Source organism: Lepus europaeus, chromosome 1, assembly GCF_033115175.1.
Source record: "Lepus europaeus isolate LE1 chromosome 1, mLepTim1.pri, whole genome shotgun sequence".
NCBI classification, from domain to species: domain Eukaryota; kingdom Metazoa; phylum Chordata; class Mammalia; order Lagomorpha; family Leporidae; genus Lepus; species Lepus europaeus.
In genome coordinates, this window is record NC_084827.1 from 11,601,564 (window position 1) to 11,618,654 (window position 17,091).

At 39.8% G+C, this 17,091-nt stretch overlaps 1 protein-coding gene across 2 annotated transcripts in view; it reads left to right on the forward strand.

Moving 5' to 3' along the window:
* DGKI (diacylglycerol kinase iota) overlaps positions 1-17,091 on the forward strand; it is a 499,667-nt gene that overhangs the window by 319,235 nt on the left and 163,341 nt on the right. For both annotated transcript variants that reach the window (XM_062198081.1, XM_062198090.1), the window contains exons 18-19: positions 344-417; positions 1,820-1,931. In XM_062198081.1, the coding sequence (XP_062054065.1) occupies positions 344-417; positions 1,820-1,931 (186 nt within the window). The remainder of the gene's footprint in view (positions 1-343; positions 418-1,819; positions 1,932-17,091) is intronic.

Sequence of the window (17,091 nt, forward strand, 5' to 3'; positions counted from 1 at the left end):
AATATTCATCAGTCTTCTAGTATTGGTATTACGGGCCTAAACATCTGATCATCATGCAGACTCAAGTATTTCCATTGATTGTGAAGCGAGAGGGGGAAATCATTTTGGTCAAATGGCAGCTTTGGTTTTATATTAAATCAAAGCAAAATCGAGCTGGGGACCCTGGGTCTCGTAGAGCTATAATCAGAATGAATTTTCAGTCACTGACTGGCATCTATTTAAACAGAACTAGAGGCAATGGGCAAAAGGCCATGCCATTCCTATCATGAACCCAGTTACCTTCGGTAATCTTAGACTTGTGACTACTTCAAAACTCTTGCTTTTTCTGCTTTGATTGTTACAGTGTGATGGAACAGATCTCACCCCAAAGATTCAGGAACTGAAGTTCCAGTGTATAGTATTTTTAAATATACCCAGGTAAGCTCTGTTCACATCATGTCCTTGGATTCAGGTGAACTCTGTTTCACTTGAGGTTATATGTTTTCATAATAGAAGGATTTCAGGTATAAACCATTTCATGATTTTCCATTATCTTAGCAACTGGTTGAAGGTTTCCAGGTCTGATGATAAATATTCTCTTCTACATGGTTTATTTCTAAAGTATGCTCTGGGGCAGGTGAGAGAACAAACAGGGTCTACACTTTCCCCATCCTTAAGAAACACAGGCACTCCTCTCTCCTGGAACATTTTCATTTAATTCTCAGTTGTCGTTCTTCCCTTGATCCCTGCCTCCAAGAATGACAGATGGGAATAAATCCCTGTTCTTCGTTTCCCAAAAGCTGTTAGGAAACCATCCAGGCTGATCTGAGCATGGAATTCATTCAAAATCATTGCCAGATGATTGCTTTGAAAAAAAAAAATAGGATCAATTAGAGAAGCGTTTTCCAGCCAGGATGTCAGCTCTCTTTAGTGCTATTATGTAGCTCAGGAGAAAGAGGCATGTCGGATGACCCAGGCTCAAAATAAGCGTACTATCTCAGTGGCATTAAAGAAGAGTCCAGGCTCCCAAGCCAGCGTTTGGGAAGCAGTGGGTCTATAACCCTGTGTTATTAGCCCACCAAACAACTCAGACATAAAATCTGTAATTTAATTGAAAGGAGAGTTGTATATGAATCTAGGAAAACATCACAGTCTTCTAATTATTCTCAGCAGTGCTCAGTGCCGTCAGCTACAACTTCATTTCAGAGGTATCTTCATTTTAGTTTGAGTATCGAGGAAATATTATTTGTTAGTTTCCTTATTGTTTAGTTTTTCTCTTTTCCTTCCTTTCCTGTTTTTCTTTTCCTTTTCTCCCTCTGTCCCCCATCTGGATTCTCCTTCTCCTCTCTAATTTCTCTTACACCTCTGCACTTTCAATTTCATGTCCTTCCTTGTTTCAGGCTTGCTTCATTTCTTTCTTCTTCGGCTTTCTCTACCTCGTCCTGCAGGTCCTTTGCTTTCTTCTGTCTATAATGGCAAAAGCTTGTGCAGCTCAGTTCCCTGTCTCTTTTCCATTAAAATGAACATGTCTTCCTTCAAGACCAGTTTCTGAAACCACCTAGAGACAATTCGTGATAGATCATCGACAACAGACGTATGTGAGTCATAGAGTGCAAAATGTTGGTGATGACCTCAGAGAGTGTTGGATACAGGATGCTTTTGCCCTAAAATTATGGCCCATTGTCACTTCCATTCTCTTTTCTATTGCAAGATGTTCACCAAGAAGAGAAAACTGTCCTTATGCTAAGTAACCATTGAAGCCTCACTATAAACTAATCCCCAAAGATACTCACGAGAAGCACTGAATGTATTTATTTCTGGTTTTGATCTCACCTTGCAGGTATTGTGCAGGCACAATGCCCTGGGGAAACCCAGGCGATCACCATGACTTTGAACCTCAGCGCCATGATGATGGCTACATTGAAGTCATCGGATTCACTATGGCCTCTTTGGTGAGCAACACAATCCTTTATTAAAACAAAACATCTTTTAGTCACATTTTAAACTTAATTCACTTCACAGGACTTCAGGATAATTTTTTTTCATGCTTTATCCACTTACAAACTTTGTGTAAAAGAGAATTGCCTAGAGAAAATAAGAACATGTCATTCTTTATGTCACTAAGAAAGTTGATAAACATTTGTTTGAACTTCAAAAACAAATGAGTACTCTCTGTTCATTTTCTGATTAATTTTGTGCCAGAATGAAAAGTTTCCAAGCTAATTAAGAAGCATTTTGCCACACAGAAATATTCTAACATTGATTCTTTTGTGGTTCACTGAGGACTTGAATGTTCATGTAGAAAGGAAACTGATTATTTGCACTCAATTTTATTTATTTATTTATTTACTAAGTTTTAAGCTTCCTATTCAGTAAGAGAAATGCATAGGAGAGTGAGGGCCCCATCTAAGAATGAGAGGGAAATATGGATTTATACCAAGCAGTGGGAGCATGCAGGCCAGAAAGCATAGAGCAGGTGGCCCGAAGACCACATGCCCTGAAGGCATGGGGCAGCAAGGGGATCCAGGGAAAAAGGAAAAAGGGCTGGGCTCCCCGTTGCACTCAATTTCAAGTTGCTTCCGTATGCATCTCCGTTGTCACTAATACATGAATACAGAAAGATTTAATTATTGTAACATTAGTGAATGAATATTCAGTTGCCACAATATTGAGATGACCTCATATTTAAATTTTATTTGATTGCATTAAAAGTAAATTTATGATATGAGTGTATTTTCAAGAAGATTTTATCCATAAATTTCCACTTGTTTTAAATAAAAATTTTAATTGAAAATTACCTTATGTAAATCACACTATGCTATCAGTTTCTGATGCAAATCAAAATAGTTTCTACTGGTAACCTTTGGCTGCCACTTGATTTGTGCTGCACCTTATGAATGAAAGCTAGATATTTGTACTTCTTGTTTAAACAAACCAAAACACATGTCTTTTCACTCATATTGTGAATTCAAAATGGCTCTTGCTCAACCACTTGAATTAGTGAAGTTAACAGGATGATCCATCATGATTATGGCAATAATCTCTGTCGCATAAGTTGGTGGTGTTCCCTGTTGAATTCGTTGTCTCTAGAATGAAATGATTGTTGCAGTGTAAAAGGCTGAACTGGGATTGATTTCCTTTTCACAGTTGTCCATATCGACAGCCTTTATTTCTAGTGCATTTTGTGCTGATTGCAGGTTGCAAGGGGGTGTGCCCACCTGCAAATTACATTAAGTTCAGGAAGAATATGTGCGGGCTGGTGCTGTGGCACAGTGGGTTAATGCCCTGGCCTGAAGCGTCGGCATCCCGGCATCCCATATGGATGCCGGTTCAAGTCCTGGCTGCTCCACTTCACATCCAGCTCTCTGCTGTGGCCTGGGAATGCAATAGAGGATGGCCCAAGTCCTTGGGCCCCTGCATCACGTGGGAGACTTGGAAGAAGCTCCTGGCTCCTGGCTTCTGATCAGCGCAGGCCAGTTGGGGTGTGAACCAGCTGATGGAAGCCTCCCTACCCCCGCCTTTCCTCTGTCTGTGTAACTCTGACTTTCAAATAAATAAATAAATCTTTATATAAAAAAGAAGAATGTGCAAGGACGAGTTCATGGAGGTGACAAAAAGCATAGGATGGAAACAGCAACATCTGATTAACTGTCCATATGTGTTTTCCTTGTTCATTTATCCACTGATCCAGTGAACAGTTATTGAATGATTTCCATATGCATGTGCCAGAGCCTCCTAGCCCTGCACGTGAGAAGACTGTTCGGGCTTGTTGGAGAGATGATCATCCCTTACCCAGGCCTGGGAAGCCAAGGAGAGTATTAGATACTCCCCATTGTTCTTAGGATCAAAATCTAATTCCTCACTTGGCCTATGAAGTTGAGGTTCCTGTGGTTCTCCAGGCTTCCTCATGTCTGTCTTTGCTGTCTCACTCAAGTAATCTCATGTCAAGCAAAAATGAGAACGTCTTTAGCATTGTTGAGACATTGTACATGCTGTCACTCTCTAAAATGTTCTTTAATAGTTCATCTTCTCAATATATCTTTATCAGGTTCTTTTAATAGTCTTTTTTGGTTTAGGTGGCTATTCTTTACCGTTGTATAGTTAGCATCTGAACAGGATAGACATGACAGACTGAATCTGAGTATTTGGAAGAGAGTTTAATGGAGGGGCTCTTTACAAATACAGCCATATTTCACATAATGATAGGATAAATTCCGAGAAATGCATCATTAGACAATTTTGTCAGTGTGTAAACATTGTGGAGTGTGCTTAACTCAAACTTGGAAGAATCTCCTGGCTCCTGGCTCCCTAGGCTTAGAAGTGTAATAAGCTATGCTATAAACACAGGAAAATCATGGATCCTAGGATAATGGCCAACAAACTAACACAAGATTAAATCAAGTGCGATAAAAATGATGTTATCAAGAGACATAGTAAATACAAGGTAAATGAGCCTGCTATAGAAATAACATGGAATGTTGTTTTATAGTAAATCTTTTCTTGTAAGTAGAAGTATTTTTCAAATGATTTATCAGTATTGTGTTCTTACATAGTTGTGTATGGCATACTTTATTCTGGCGGCAACACAATAGGTTTCTTTCCACCATCATCATCACGATAACTGAGTGATGTGTTGTGCTGTATCTTCATTATGACTATGATGTCACTAGCCAATAGGAATTTTTCCGCTCCTTTATGATCTTGTGGAACCACCATGGTATATGCAGCGTGCAGTTGACTGAAATATCATTATGCCATACTTGACTACATTCTACTAGGTTTATGTGAAGCAGTATATAATTACTAGTCTGAAGGTGCACAAAGAAGTGGTCACTTGAACCAGTAGAAGAACTGCTGGGAAAGGGCCACTTGATAAGAGTGGTATTTGCTGAGAAGACACAGCCAGCCTGTGCTCACTGGGCAGGCAGAGAGGCAGGAGTATAAATAGAGTGGCCTCAAAGTTCTTGATCTCCAGATCTTCTGATGGTGGTGGCTCCCACTGGAGAAGACTAAGCAGAAACCAGAGGACAAGAAAGCCACTGATACAGTCCAGGTGGGTCAGCCTTAGAGAGCAGATGGGGGCGGAGAAGGCTGGCAGGATGGGGTGAGGGTGGTGGCTATCCACGACTTCAGGAGGTGCCAGGACAGAGCAGGGAGCCTGATACCTGCATTCATCAATACCTAAGTGTAACTGACCATTGAATTTTGCCAGAAGAATGGGTCTTGGCATTCTTGAGAAAAGGAAACTTGGGGCCAGTGTTGTGGAGTAGTGGGTAGAGTGTTGTGGAGTAGTGGGTAGAGTGTTGTGGAGTAGTGGGGCCAGTGTTGTGGAGTGGTGGGTACAGTGTTGTGGAGTAGTGGGGTCAGTGTTGTGGAGTAGTGGGGCCAGTGTTGTGGAGTAGTGGGGCCAGTGTTGTGGAGTGGTGGGTACAGTGTTGTGTAGTAGTGGGGCCAGTGTTGTGGAGTAGCGGGGCCAGTGTTGTGGAGTAGCGGGGCCAGTGTTGTGGAGTAGTGGGTACAGTGTTGTGTAGTAGTGGGGCCAGTGTTGTGGAGTAGCGGGGCCAGTGTTGTGGAGTAGCGGGGCCAGTGTTGTGGAGTAGTGGGGCCAGTGTTGTGGAGTAGCGGGTACAGTGTTGTGGAGTAGCGGGGTCAGTGTTGTGGAGTAGCGGGGTCAGTGTTGTGGAGTAGTGGGGCCAGTGTTGTGGAGTAGTGGGGCCAGTGTTGTGGAGTAGTGGGTGCAGTGTTGTGGAGTAGTGGGTGCAGTGTTGTGGAGTAGTGGGTACAGTGTTGTGGAGTAGTGGGGCCAGTGTTGTGGAGTAGTGGGTACAGTGTTGTGGAGTAGCGGGGTCAGTGTTGTGGAGTAGCGGGGCCAGTGTTGTGGAGTAGTGGGTACAGTGTTGTGGAGTAGTGGGTACAGTGTATTGTGGAGTAGTTGGTACAGTGTTGTGGAGTAGTGGGGCCAGTGTTGTGAAGTAGTGGGGCCAGTGTTGTGGAGCAGTGGGGCCAGTGTTGTGGAGTAGTGGGTACAGTGTTGTGGAGTAGTGGGTACAGTGTTGTGGAGTAGTGGGGTCAGTGTTGTGGAGTAGTGGGGCCAGTGTTGTGGAGTAGTGGGTACAGTGTGTTGTGGAGTAGTGGGGCCAGTGTTGTGGAGTAGTGGGGCCAGTGTTGTGGAGTAGTGGGTACAGTGTGTTGTGGAGTAGTGGGTACAGTGTGGTGGAGTAGTGGGTCCAGTGTTGTAGAGTAGTGGGGCCAGTGTTGTAGAGTAGTGGGTACAGTGTGTTGTGGAGTAGTGGGTACAGTGTATTGTGGAGTAGTGGGGCCAGTGTTGTGGAGTAGTGGGGTCAGTGTTGTGGAGTAGCGGGTACAGTGTGTTGTGGAGTAGCGGGGCCAGTGTTGTGAGTAGTGGGTAAAACCGCCACCTGAGATGCAGGCATCCAATACAGATGCTGGTTCAAGTCCTGGCTGCTCCACTTCTGATCCAGCTCCCTGCTAATGTGCCTGGGAAAGCAGCGGAAGATGGGCTAAGTGCTTAGGCCCCTCCACCTACCTGGGATACCTGGAAGATCTCCTGGCTCCTGGCTTCAGTCTGGCCCAACCCTGGCCCAACATTGTGGCCATCTGGGGTATGAACCAGTAGATGTAAGATCTCTCTCTGCCTCTGTCTGTCTCTCTCTCTCTGTAACTCTGCCTTTCAAATAAATAAAATGATTCTTTTTAAAAAGAAAAGAAAAAGGGGAATTTACAAACATGTAGAAGTACGGAGATCATAGTTCTCTTTGGGAACTAGAAAGTAGTTTTATATAGTTTACACATAGGTGACAGTAGAGTAGTATCAGATGGTGCTGAACAGGCAAGCAGGAGTCAGATAATGAAGTACACTAGAATTTGTCTAGGTGTTTTCAATTTTTTCAAATTTGCTAGTGAGTTAGTGAAATATGCATTTAAACTATTTATGATGAAAGTATTTCAACATCAAAATAAACAAAATAGTATAATAAACTACCAAGTATGATCTCTCAGCTTTTATAATGATCAATTCATGAGCAATGTCATATTTGTCTGCATTTCTTCCCTTATATTTTTTTGAAAAAATCCAAGAAATTGTTATTTTACCCATAAATATGTCTGAATGTACTTTTAAAGATAAAGACTTTATGAACTCGACCACATGAGACCACAGCAGTTTTATTAAAATAAATAGTGGGACTTGCAATCACTGAACACCTACTTGGTGCTCAAATTTCCAATAGTCTTAGGAATATTGTCTTCATATATTCCCTTATTTTGTTGGGGGAAGGGAATTAGGATCCAAGTAAAGCTCACACATTGCAACTGACTGATGTGGCTCTTGGGTCTGTATAGGTTTCCCTCCAGCTCTTTCCTTCCATTTATTTATTGAAGAAGCCAGGCTATTTGATCTGTGAAGTTTCTGCATCTGAATTTGACTGATAGCATCTCTAACTACCAATTAATAGTCCTCTCTCTTTTCTATTCCCTGTAATTTGATAGCTCTAGAAACATGTCCCTATGAATTGTTAATTGAATCTAGCTACATCAAATATATCTTTCCCGCAATCTACTTTGTAAGAGGGGTTTTCTTCTTCCACAAGAGGGATATGTAATATCTAGCTTTCTCTCCTTTTTAAAATATCATCAAGATACTGATTGTCAATGTCTAAGGTCAGCTATCAAGAGGGGTTGTAAAATAATGGTATTTTAATTCTATCCTTTATTTATTGGTTGAGATATTTCTTTAAAGAGAAAATTCTCTTCACTTGTTGCTTGGTTACTAAGGTACACAATTTGTGTAGGAAAGGCAGAATAAGAGGTCCTTTTTCTTTTTGTGTGTATTTTCAAAATAAAGACTTCGTTAACTAGCACATTGCAGTGGTTACTGTGGTTATAAAATGGCTTTGACTTTTTTGACACTTATCCCATCAAGAGTTTGGGTCTGTGTGCCCTCTCCTAGAATCCGGCTGGGTTTGTGTATCCTTTGATTAATCCAGTAGAGTGGAAGCAGTGCTGTGCAGCTTCCGAGGCTGAGTCATTAGACCATGTAGTGTATGGGAAATACAGGCAATACTGATGATCTTCAATTAGTTTGAATTTTGTAAATTCAGGATAATAATTTTTAAAGTTTTTAAAGTGTATCTCCACTTCCATTCATTTAATGTCAGTCACAAATGATTTTTGAATCCACAAGTTCTGACAGTCCATACATAGCATGCAACTAGATAAAAGGGTTAAGATATGAACCAAAAGTTGTGTCCTCAGGATGCCTAACCCTTGGTGTTGTGGAGAGACCAACAAGTAAGCAAGCAATCACAGGCTGGTGTTACAAATTCTAGCAGAAAGCCACGTGTGAGAGCAGGCAGGAGGACTGAAACAGGACGGTGTTCATACAATGGGGCTAACAGCAAAGATTTCACCGGGGCAGGAGTGTGGCCGGTTGCCGTCAGAGGAGCTGGCTTGAGAGAGCTGCTAGTGAGGATGCCCTCTGAGGATAAACTGTGGGATGTGGAGAGAGGGTAGCACTCCTGCAGCTCTTTGTCCTGTTGATGGGAGGCTGATCCGAGAGATGAGTTGTCTGCTCAAGGAAGACTTTCTGAATGTCCGTGTAGAAGGTGACAAGAGCCTGCACTGCCAGAGGCAGGTAGGCAAATACACATGTGCATACCTGAGTTCAGGTGAAGAAATGAGGAGCCCTGCAAGTCTGAGGTGAGAAAGGGGCATGGGCAGTGGAAGGGACAGGTGAATTCAGGGGGGTTGTTTGGACACAGTGACTCACCGTGCAGGTTCAAGTGCAGTGAGTTCAAGAAACTTGTCTAGGTTGGAGAGATTGGGAGATGGATTAAGGCTTTCTCTGTCCATCTTCTCACTGGTAGGGAAGAAGTGTAATAATAGATGGGAGTTGGTGAATGAGACATGGAACACTAAAATGTCAGCAATTATTTTTTTCTCTTTACATGATATAGATAATACAATATGTGCTCACTAGCTAGCATCTAATGAGTGATTGAATCTCAGTTTCTACTGACCTACATTGCTTCCAAGATAGAAATCTTGGAAAACAGAATTCAGTGTAGCTTAAGCCATGTAGATTTGAACATCCTCTGCTCTCTAAATAGTAGAGTGGTGTGTATTTCTCTATTTTCATATATATCTTATCCTACTATTCATGTAGAGGTACAGCATTGTAGGTTTTTTTTTTTTTTCCATTCAGGAAGAAATTATTCTATGTTTAGTCCTTCAGTTTCACATTTCTAAAACTATTATATTGATTATATTTTTAAGACGGTAAATTATATAAAAACTCCAACATCTGTTTAAAATGGCTGTGTAAACAGGGGGCATGTGTGTATTTTTGTATATTTTAAATAGCTGCTTTATAATTATACAACCTAACTAGTCAAGTGTTTTAGAAACCAATTATTTTCTTAGAAATTGACATGTCTGTAGTAATTAAAGGCTAAAAACTTTTTGTCGTGGAGTAAACTGATCACAATCTATTTGCCATTGCTTATGACTTAAGTAAAATTTAAAGCACAGAAAATTCAGAGTGGCACTTTAAGAGAGATTTAAGTAGTTACTCTAATGGGGGAAAAGAGTGTTTCTTGAAGACTATCTTGTAATTGCAAAACTTCAAAGCAGAAGTCTTCAATTCATTTCAATGGTTGAAATGCATTCTCACTAATTAAACTGATTCTTCACTGGGAGCTGGGTAACCTGATTACCTTTTTGGGTCTTACACAGCCCATAATCAGATATTGTAATGTGTATTCGTTTCTGCCACAATTTTCTGCCATTATGGTTGTGAAGGTCCTTTCATGTTGAGTCTGTTTCTAAGTAATTTAAAACTTTTCAAGACAGTTCAAAGCATTATTCAGATTGAGGAATTAAGAGCCTAATTTGCCATTCAGTATGAAATCCAAAGATTTCGGTCTCATAAACTTTAAAGAAAACACATCCAGCTTTCTTTTCATTAATTGAAATTAAAATCTGTAAGTTCTTTTATATTTATGAATTAGGAAAGTAAAAGGTTATTCAGTGAGGAAAAAAATTACTCAGAGAAATTACCAGGCTTGGAGTGTTACACTTATCATAGTAACATTTTATGTTTTTTAGAAATAAGTATTAAATGTTTGCTTATTCTGATAATATGCTTATGTATAATGGCATTTCAAAAAGTTTGTGGAAACATGCAGTGAAAAATGAGAGTTTTTTGGTGCAAAAAATTTTGAAATTCATGCACAAATTTTCCATAAAATGTGTTTTCTGTGAACTTTTTGAAGTTTACTTGTATAAGAACTAAAGTAAAATTAGCAGTCATGATTATGACTAATAAATGTATTAATATTTGATACAGTTCCTCCAAATTGCTATATTTTTACATTTTTAAACATATATGACATATTGTTATAAGTAAAATCCATACTACAAATGACTTTCATTGTATAAATAAATACCAATTTACATAATAATTCTTTTATAAAAAGTTTAGGGTTTTATTTTTGGGGTTATAAATGATCCTGTAATTAATGTAATTGTTTGTAAATCTCTTCATATTTCAGATTATTTTCTTATGACAAATCCCAGGAAAGAAATAATTGGTTTAATGATAGGAAAATTTTAAAATCCTCTTAATAACAATTATAAAACTACTTCCTAGAAATTTTATGCTATTTATTTGTGCATCAGCAATGTACAGAGAACATGAATGAGAAGATGATTTAAAGTTAATACCTGCCGGCGCCGTGGCTCAACAGGCTAATCCTCCGCCTTGCGGCGCCGGCACACCGGGTTCTAGTCCCGGTCGGGGCACCGATCCTGTCCCGGTTGCCCCTCTTCCAGGCCAGCTCTCTGCTGTGGCTAGGGAGTGCAGTGGAGGATGGCCCAAGTCCTTGGGTCCTGCACCCCATGGGAGACCAGGAGAAGCACCTGGCTCCTGCCATCGGAACAGCGCAGTGCGCCGGCCGCAGCGTGCTACCGCGGCGGCCATTGGAGGGTGAACCAACGGCAAAAGGAAGACCTTTCTCTCTGTCTCTCTCTCTCACTGTCCACTCTGCCTGTCAAAAATAAATAAATAAATAAATAAAGTTAATACCTAACAGGTACTGAATATATGTTAATGGATGGAGATATATATGTCCTTATTGTAACATACTTGATGAAAGAGAATGAGGGGAGAGAATGAAATTCCATGCTTAGAAAGAAATAAAAGAATCATGTTTGTTTTATAAATTTATTACAATTGTATAAATAATTATATCTTTCTAAACAACAAAAAGTAAGAGTAAGAACAAATTTATCTTTATTATTACCTTTTTTTTTTTGAAGTATCTGTGTTTTTGCATATTCTTTTTTTTTTAATTAAACTTTTATTTAATGAATATAAATTTCCAAAGTATAGCTTATGGGTTACAATGGCTTCCCCCCTCCCACAACCTCCCTCCCGCCCGCAACCCTCCCCTTTCCCGCTCCCTTTCCCCTTCCATTCATGTAAAGATTCATTTTCAATTCTCTTTGTATACAGAAGATCAGTTTAGTATACATTAGGTAAAGATTTCAACATTTTGCCCATATAGCAACATAAAGTGAAAAAACTACCATTGGATTACTAATTATAGCATTAAATAGCAATGTACAGCACATTAAAGACAGAGATCCTACATAATTTTTTTTTCAAATTAATTAATTTTCTATGCCATTTCCATTTTAACACCAGGTTGTTTTTTTTTTTCATTTCCAATTCTCTTTATATACAGAAGATCACTTCAGTATATAATTAGCAAAGACCTCATCAGTCTGCGCCCACACAGAAACACAAAGTATAAAAATACTGTTTCAGTACCAGTCATAGCATCACTTGGCTTTAGACGACACATTCTAATGGGTTGTTTTCTTCTTATTGCTGAAATATAGAAGGTATAGTCTGAATACAAGTCTTTTGACAGATTTATTTCTTGCAAATTATCTCCTCAATCTTTTTGTACTCTTAGTGTTTCTTTTGTTAAGCATGTTTTAAACATTTTTATGAATTTCAGTTTTATTAAATAGGCTTACTTAGTGTTAAAACTGATTGTGTATTTCTTAAGCAACCTTTCATTACTCCAAGAAAAACTGGGAGATAGTATATATTTTCTTATTGAAGACTTTAGTTGTAACTTTCATATATAAGTATGTGATTCTGCTTGTATTAATTTTTATGTGTTGCTTAATGTAGCACTCACTTTTTAAATGCATTTATCAGTTTTCTCCCATCACTACTTATAGAATAAATGTTCCTTTTCTATATAATTACCCTGGTGCTCTTGCCTTTTGATTGTGTCCTGTTGATTGGCTTATCTTCAGGTCAGTTCATCACTGTCTTAATTACTGTAGTCTTTTAAATAGTCCGTGGTCTGGTAATATGGGTCTCTGATTTGTTCCTATCTTTTGTTTATTCTGTCTTTTGCTTCTCCATATACGTTTTAGAATTTGTCAATGTCTTCAAAATAAAAAACAACCAGGGGCCAATGTTGTGACACACTGGGTTAATTTATCACTGGTGATGCTGACATCCCCTGAGGGCTGGTTTGAGTCTCGTCTGCTCTACTTCCAATCCTACTCCCTGCTAATGGTCCTGGGAAGGCTGTGGATGATGGCCCAGTTATTGGGCCTCTGCCACCCACATTGGAGATCAAGTAAGAGTTCCTGGCTGCTGGCTTCAGCCTTGCCCAGACCTGGCTGTGGTGGCCATTTGGGAAGTGAACCAGCAGATGTAAGATTAGTCTGCCTGTTTGTTGTTCTCTCCCTCTTTCCCTTTCTTTCTCTCTCTGTCACTCTACTTTTCAAATAAATAAATCTTTTAAAAATTATGAAAAAAAGCCTGTTGGAATTTTAATCCGGATTGCATTGAATCTGTAGATAAATTTGTTGAGAATTAGATATTTATAATATTGAGTGTTACAATCTATGAACATGGCATATTTGTGTATCGTCATGCATCTCTATATCAATTTATTTCAGCTGTGTTTATAGCTTCAGTGCAGTTTTAAGGTTCTTGTACACCTTTTGCTAAATTCAACTCTTAATATTTTCTGTTTTAAGGGTATTTTAAAAAGCATTTAAAATTTTCACATTTAATTTTTATTGCTGATACAAGATAGAAACAACTGATTGCCTATACACACATGCATTCACATTTATTTATTTATTTACTTTATGTTTTAACATTGCTAAATGCACTTATTAGTTCTAGTAGTTATCTGTAGATTTCTTAGCTTTTTTCGATATATGCAGTCACATTTTTTTCCTTAATAATGACAGTTTTACTGTTTCTTTACATATTTTTAATTTTCTTTACTTGTCTTATTGAGCTGGCCAGTATGTCTGTGAGACGTTGAATAAAAGTGGTGAGAATGAGTGTGCTTGTCTCATTCCTGATCATGGGAGGTAGCATTCTATGTATTTCCTCATGAAATGTTGGTGTTTGGTTGCATTTCTTTATAAAAGCCTGTTGTGTGCGCAAGGAACTTCCATTCTGTTCCTAGTTCTCTTTTGATCATAATGAGTGGTGTGTTTTACCAAATGCCTTCTAGTAGTTGTGCAAGTGGCTTATAATTTCTTCTTTATTTTGTTTTCTTTAAAATTTACTTTATATGGATAAAATGGTCATTTTTCCATTCACTTATTATTTATAGCCATTGTCCATATTCCCACTAAACTAGGATCTTTTTGGTTTTTACTTGTTAAAGTTTTTATTTGGCAAAGTAGTAAGCCCTTTTACTGTAATGGAAGTTAAAGTACGTTATCTCAAATAAAAAAAAGAAATGAAATAGGAGAGAGGATGGGAGGGTGAGAGGGGAATATTATTATGTTCTTAGAATTGTATCTACAAACCACATTGAATCTATTAAAAACTAAGTTAAAACACCCAATCACTCTCATAATTACCTTGTGTTCCTAAGAAAGCTAATTGTCAAGGTGGCTTCTCCAGGTTAAGATGGACAAAATATCAGCTCCCTTTCAAGCAGGGTTGCTTTAGAATTGAATGTGTTAATTTACTGAAAAAAAAGTTACCCTAACCTTAGATGTCTGGGATAAACCCTTCTTAGTCTTGAGGTATTGTAATTTTTTGTATTGCTGGATTCAATTTGCTACTGTTTCGTTAAGCATTTTTGTGACTATGGCAATGAAAGATATTGATGAATACATTTATTTTCTTGTGATATCTTGGTTGGGTTTTGATATTAAAGTTCTGCTGGCCCCATACACTGAGAAAGGGAATTACATTGTTTTATTTTTCCAAAAAATGTGAAGACTATTATTGCTGTTAGCTTAGATGGTTCATAGAATTTCTTCCTGAAGTATTTGGCTTTGAGATTTCTCGAAGGCATGATTAGTTTTAGAGTTACTCAGATTTTCTATTTGTTTCTTGAGTTTTTATTTTTGGGTTAATTTTTGAAGAAATCTTTCCTTTTCATCTAAATTGTTCAGTCTGTTGGCATAAAGTTGTTCTCGTGTTTGTAGGATGCACTCCCTTCTGATGCCCACAAGTTCTCTCTTTCTTATAATTCTGCTTTCCTCTCTTACCTTGTGCTTTCATTTCCATGTTTATTACTTCTACCTGCCGTGTAAACCCCACACATCTATGTTAGTATTTTTTTTAAAGATTGATATATTTATTTGAAAGTCAGAGTTACACGGAGAGAGAAGGAGAGGCAGAGAGAGAGAGAGAGAGAGAGAGAGAGAGAGAGAGAGAGAGAGAGAGAGGTCTTTCATCCGCTGGTTCACTCCCCAGATGGCCACAATGGCCAGGAGCCAGGAGCTTCTTCCAGGTCTCCCACGTGGGTGTAGGGACCCAAGGACCTGGGCCATCTTCTCCTGCTTTCCCAGGCCATAGCAGAGAGCTGGGTCAGAAGTGGAGCAGCCAGGACTCGAACTGGCGCCCAAATGGGATGCTAGCACTGCAGGTGGCGGCCTTACCGCTACACCACAGTACCAGCCCCTTATGTTAATATTTTTGTTTTAAACATTTAGTTTCTTTTTTTTTTTTTAAATAAGAGATGAAATACAAAGCAGTAGTTCTCTGTTGTGCACGTCTTCCTCTCCACCACACTTCATCCCTTAATGAATCAGAGCATCTTCTTGAGGTGTTTAGGATTTCCTTCAGCGTTTCTGTTAGTGACGATCTACTGGCAACATACACTTTCAAACTTAATTTTGCTGGAATTGTCTTATTTTTCTTTCATCCTTTGAGTTATATTTTCATGGATATAAAATTCTAGATTGATGGATGTATTTGGGAGCTTTGTTCAACACGTTAATTATGTCACTTCATTTTCTTCTGGCCTTCATATTTTACGATGAAAAGCCAGCTCTCATTTGTATCATTATTTTCCTGTTTATAATATGACTTCTGCTCTGTTTTTGAGATTTTCCTTTGTCTTTAAATCTCTGTGATTGCATTACTTTTCTATTGTTTCTGTAAACAAGTTACCACAAAGAGTGGTTTAGGAGAGCATAATTATTATTACATTTATGGAGTTGAGAAGTATAAAATGAGATGGTAGGGTGGCCCTTCTGAGCTTCCATAGAAGAGTCTGTATCCTTGCTTCTTCTCACTTCCAGAGGCCATCAATATTCCTTGAATAACAGCCTCATCCTGCTCCAGCCTCTGTATCGCTGCGTCATCTTCTTGGACTTTGACCCCATGGCTTCCCACTCTCCCTTATGAGGAATGTGGCTACACTGGGTCCACTCAGACAATCTAGAATGATTTCCCTATTTCAGTGTGATTTGAGATATGGTACTGATTTTTTTCTGTATATTGGGAGATATTTCCAGCAACACAGGGTAAGATACCCATAATTTCTTCAATAATTTATAACCATATGACCCTATCCCCTGATCACATGTGTATGAGCCTGTTCTGTTCTCTATATTTATTTCCACTGGCCTCTCTTTTAGTTGTCCAGACATCACTACTTTAATTGCTCTATCTTCAAATGTTATACATCTCAACTTACAATAAAGTAGTCTAGTATACGGTGCTTCTTTTATTCTTTCAAAATAGGCTATTTGTGAAACTTTATTCTTCCCAATTCATTGTAGAATTTATTTCACAAGTGTACTGTAGTTCCCCTGGCAAACACAATTCTGTGTGTGCGTGATTGTATAGAGGGAATACAAGGGGGAGTGTGGGAGAGAAGGAGAAGGAGAGAATGGGAGGGAGAGGAGGAAAGGGAGGGAGAGGAGGAGAGGAGGAGAGGGAGAGAGGGAGGGGGGAGAAGGAGAAGGAGGGAGGGGAGGAGAGGGAGGGATAGGAGGAGAGGGAGGGAGAGGAGGAGAGGGAGGGATAGGAGGAGAGGGAGGGGGAGGAGGAGAGGGAGGGAAAGGAGGAGAGGGAGGGGGGAGAAGGAGAAGGAGGGGGGAGAAGGAGAAGGAGGGAGAGGAGGAGAGGGAGGGACAGGAGGAGAAGGAGGGATAGGAGGAGAGGGAGGGGGAGGAGGAGAGGGAGGGGGGAGAAGGAGAAGGAGGGAGAGGAGGAGAGAGAGGGAGAGGAGGAGAGGGAGGGAGAGGAGGAGAAGGGGAGAGGAGGAAAGGGAGGGAGAGGAGGAGAAGGGGAGAGGGAGAGTGGGAAGGGGGAGAAGGAGAGGGAGGGAGAGGAGGAGAGGGAGGGAGAGGAGGAGAAGGGGAGAGGGAGAGTGGGAAGGGGGAGAAGGAGAGGGAGGGAGAGGAGGAGAGGGAGGGAGAGGAGGAGAGAGGGAGAGTGGGAGGGAGGGGGAGGAGGAGAGGGAGAGAATGGGAGGGGGAGGAGGAGAGCGGGAGGGGAGAGAACTTTAATCTCACACAGATGTGGAGGAGGGTGAGTCCATGTATGCAGGGCAAGCCAGTGGGCCAAGGATCCAGGAGAGCTGGGTCCTTCTGACCTGGAGTCGGAAGACAATGTTCGATATTTTTTCTATTACAGTCTCCAGTTAACTGGATGAGGGCTACTCATTATGGAGGATAATCTGCTTATTCAGATTCCACCAATTAAATGTTAATCTGCTACAAATGCTTTCACAGAAATACCTGAAATAATTGTTTGATCAGTATCTGGATGTGTGGTCTCTCTAAGTTAACATA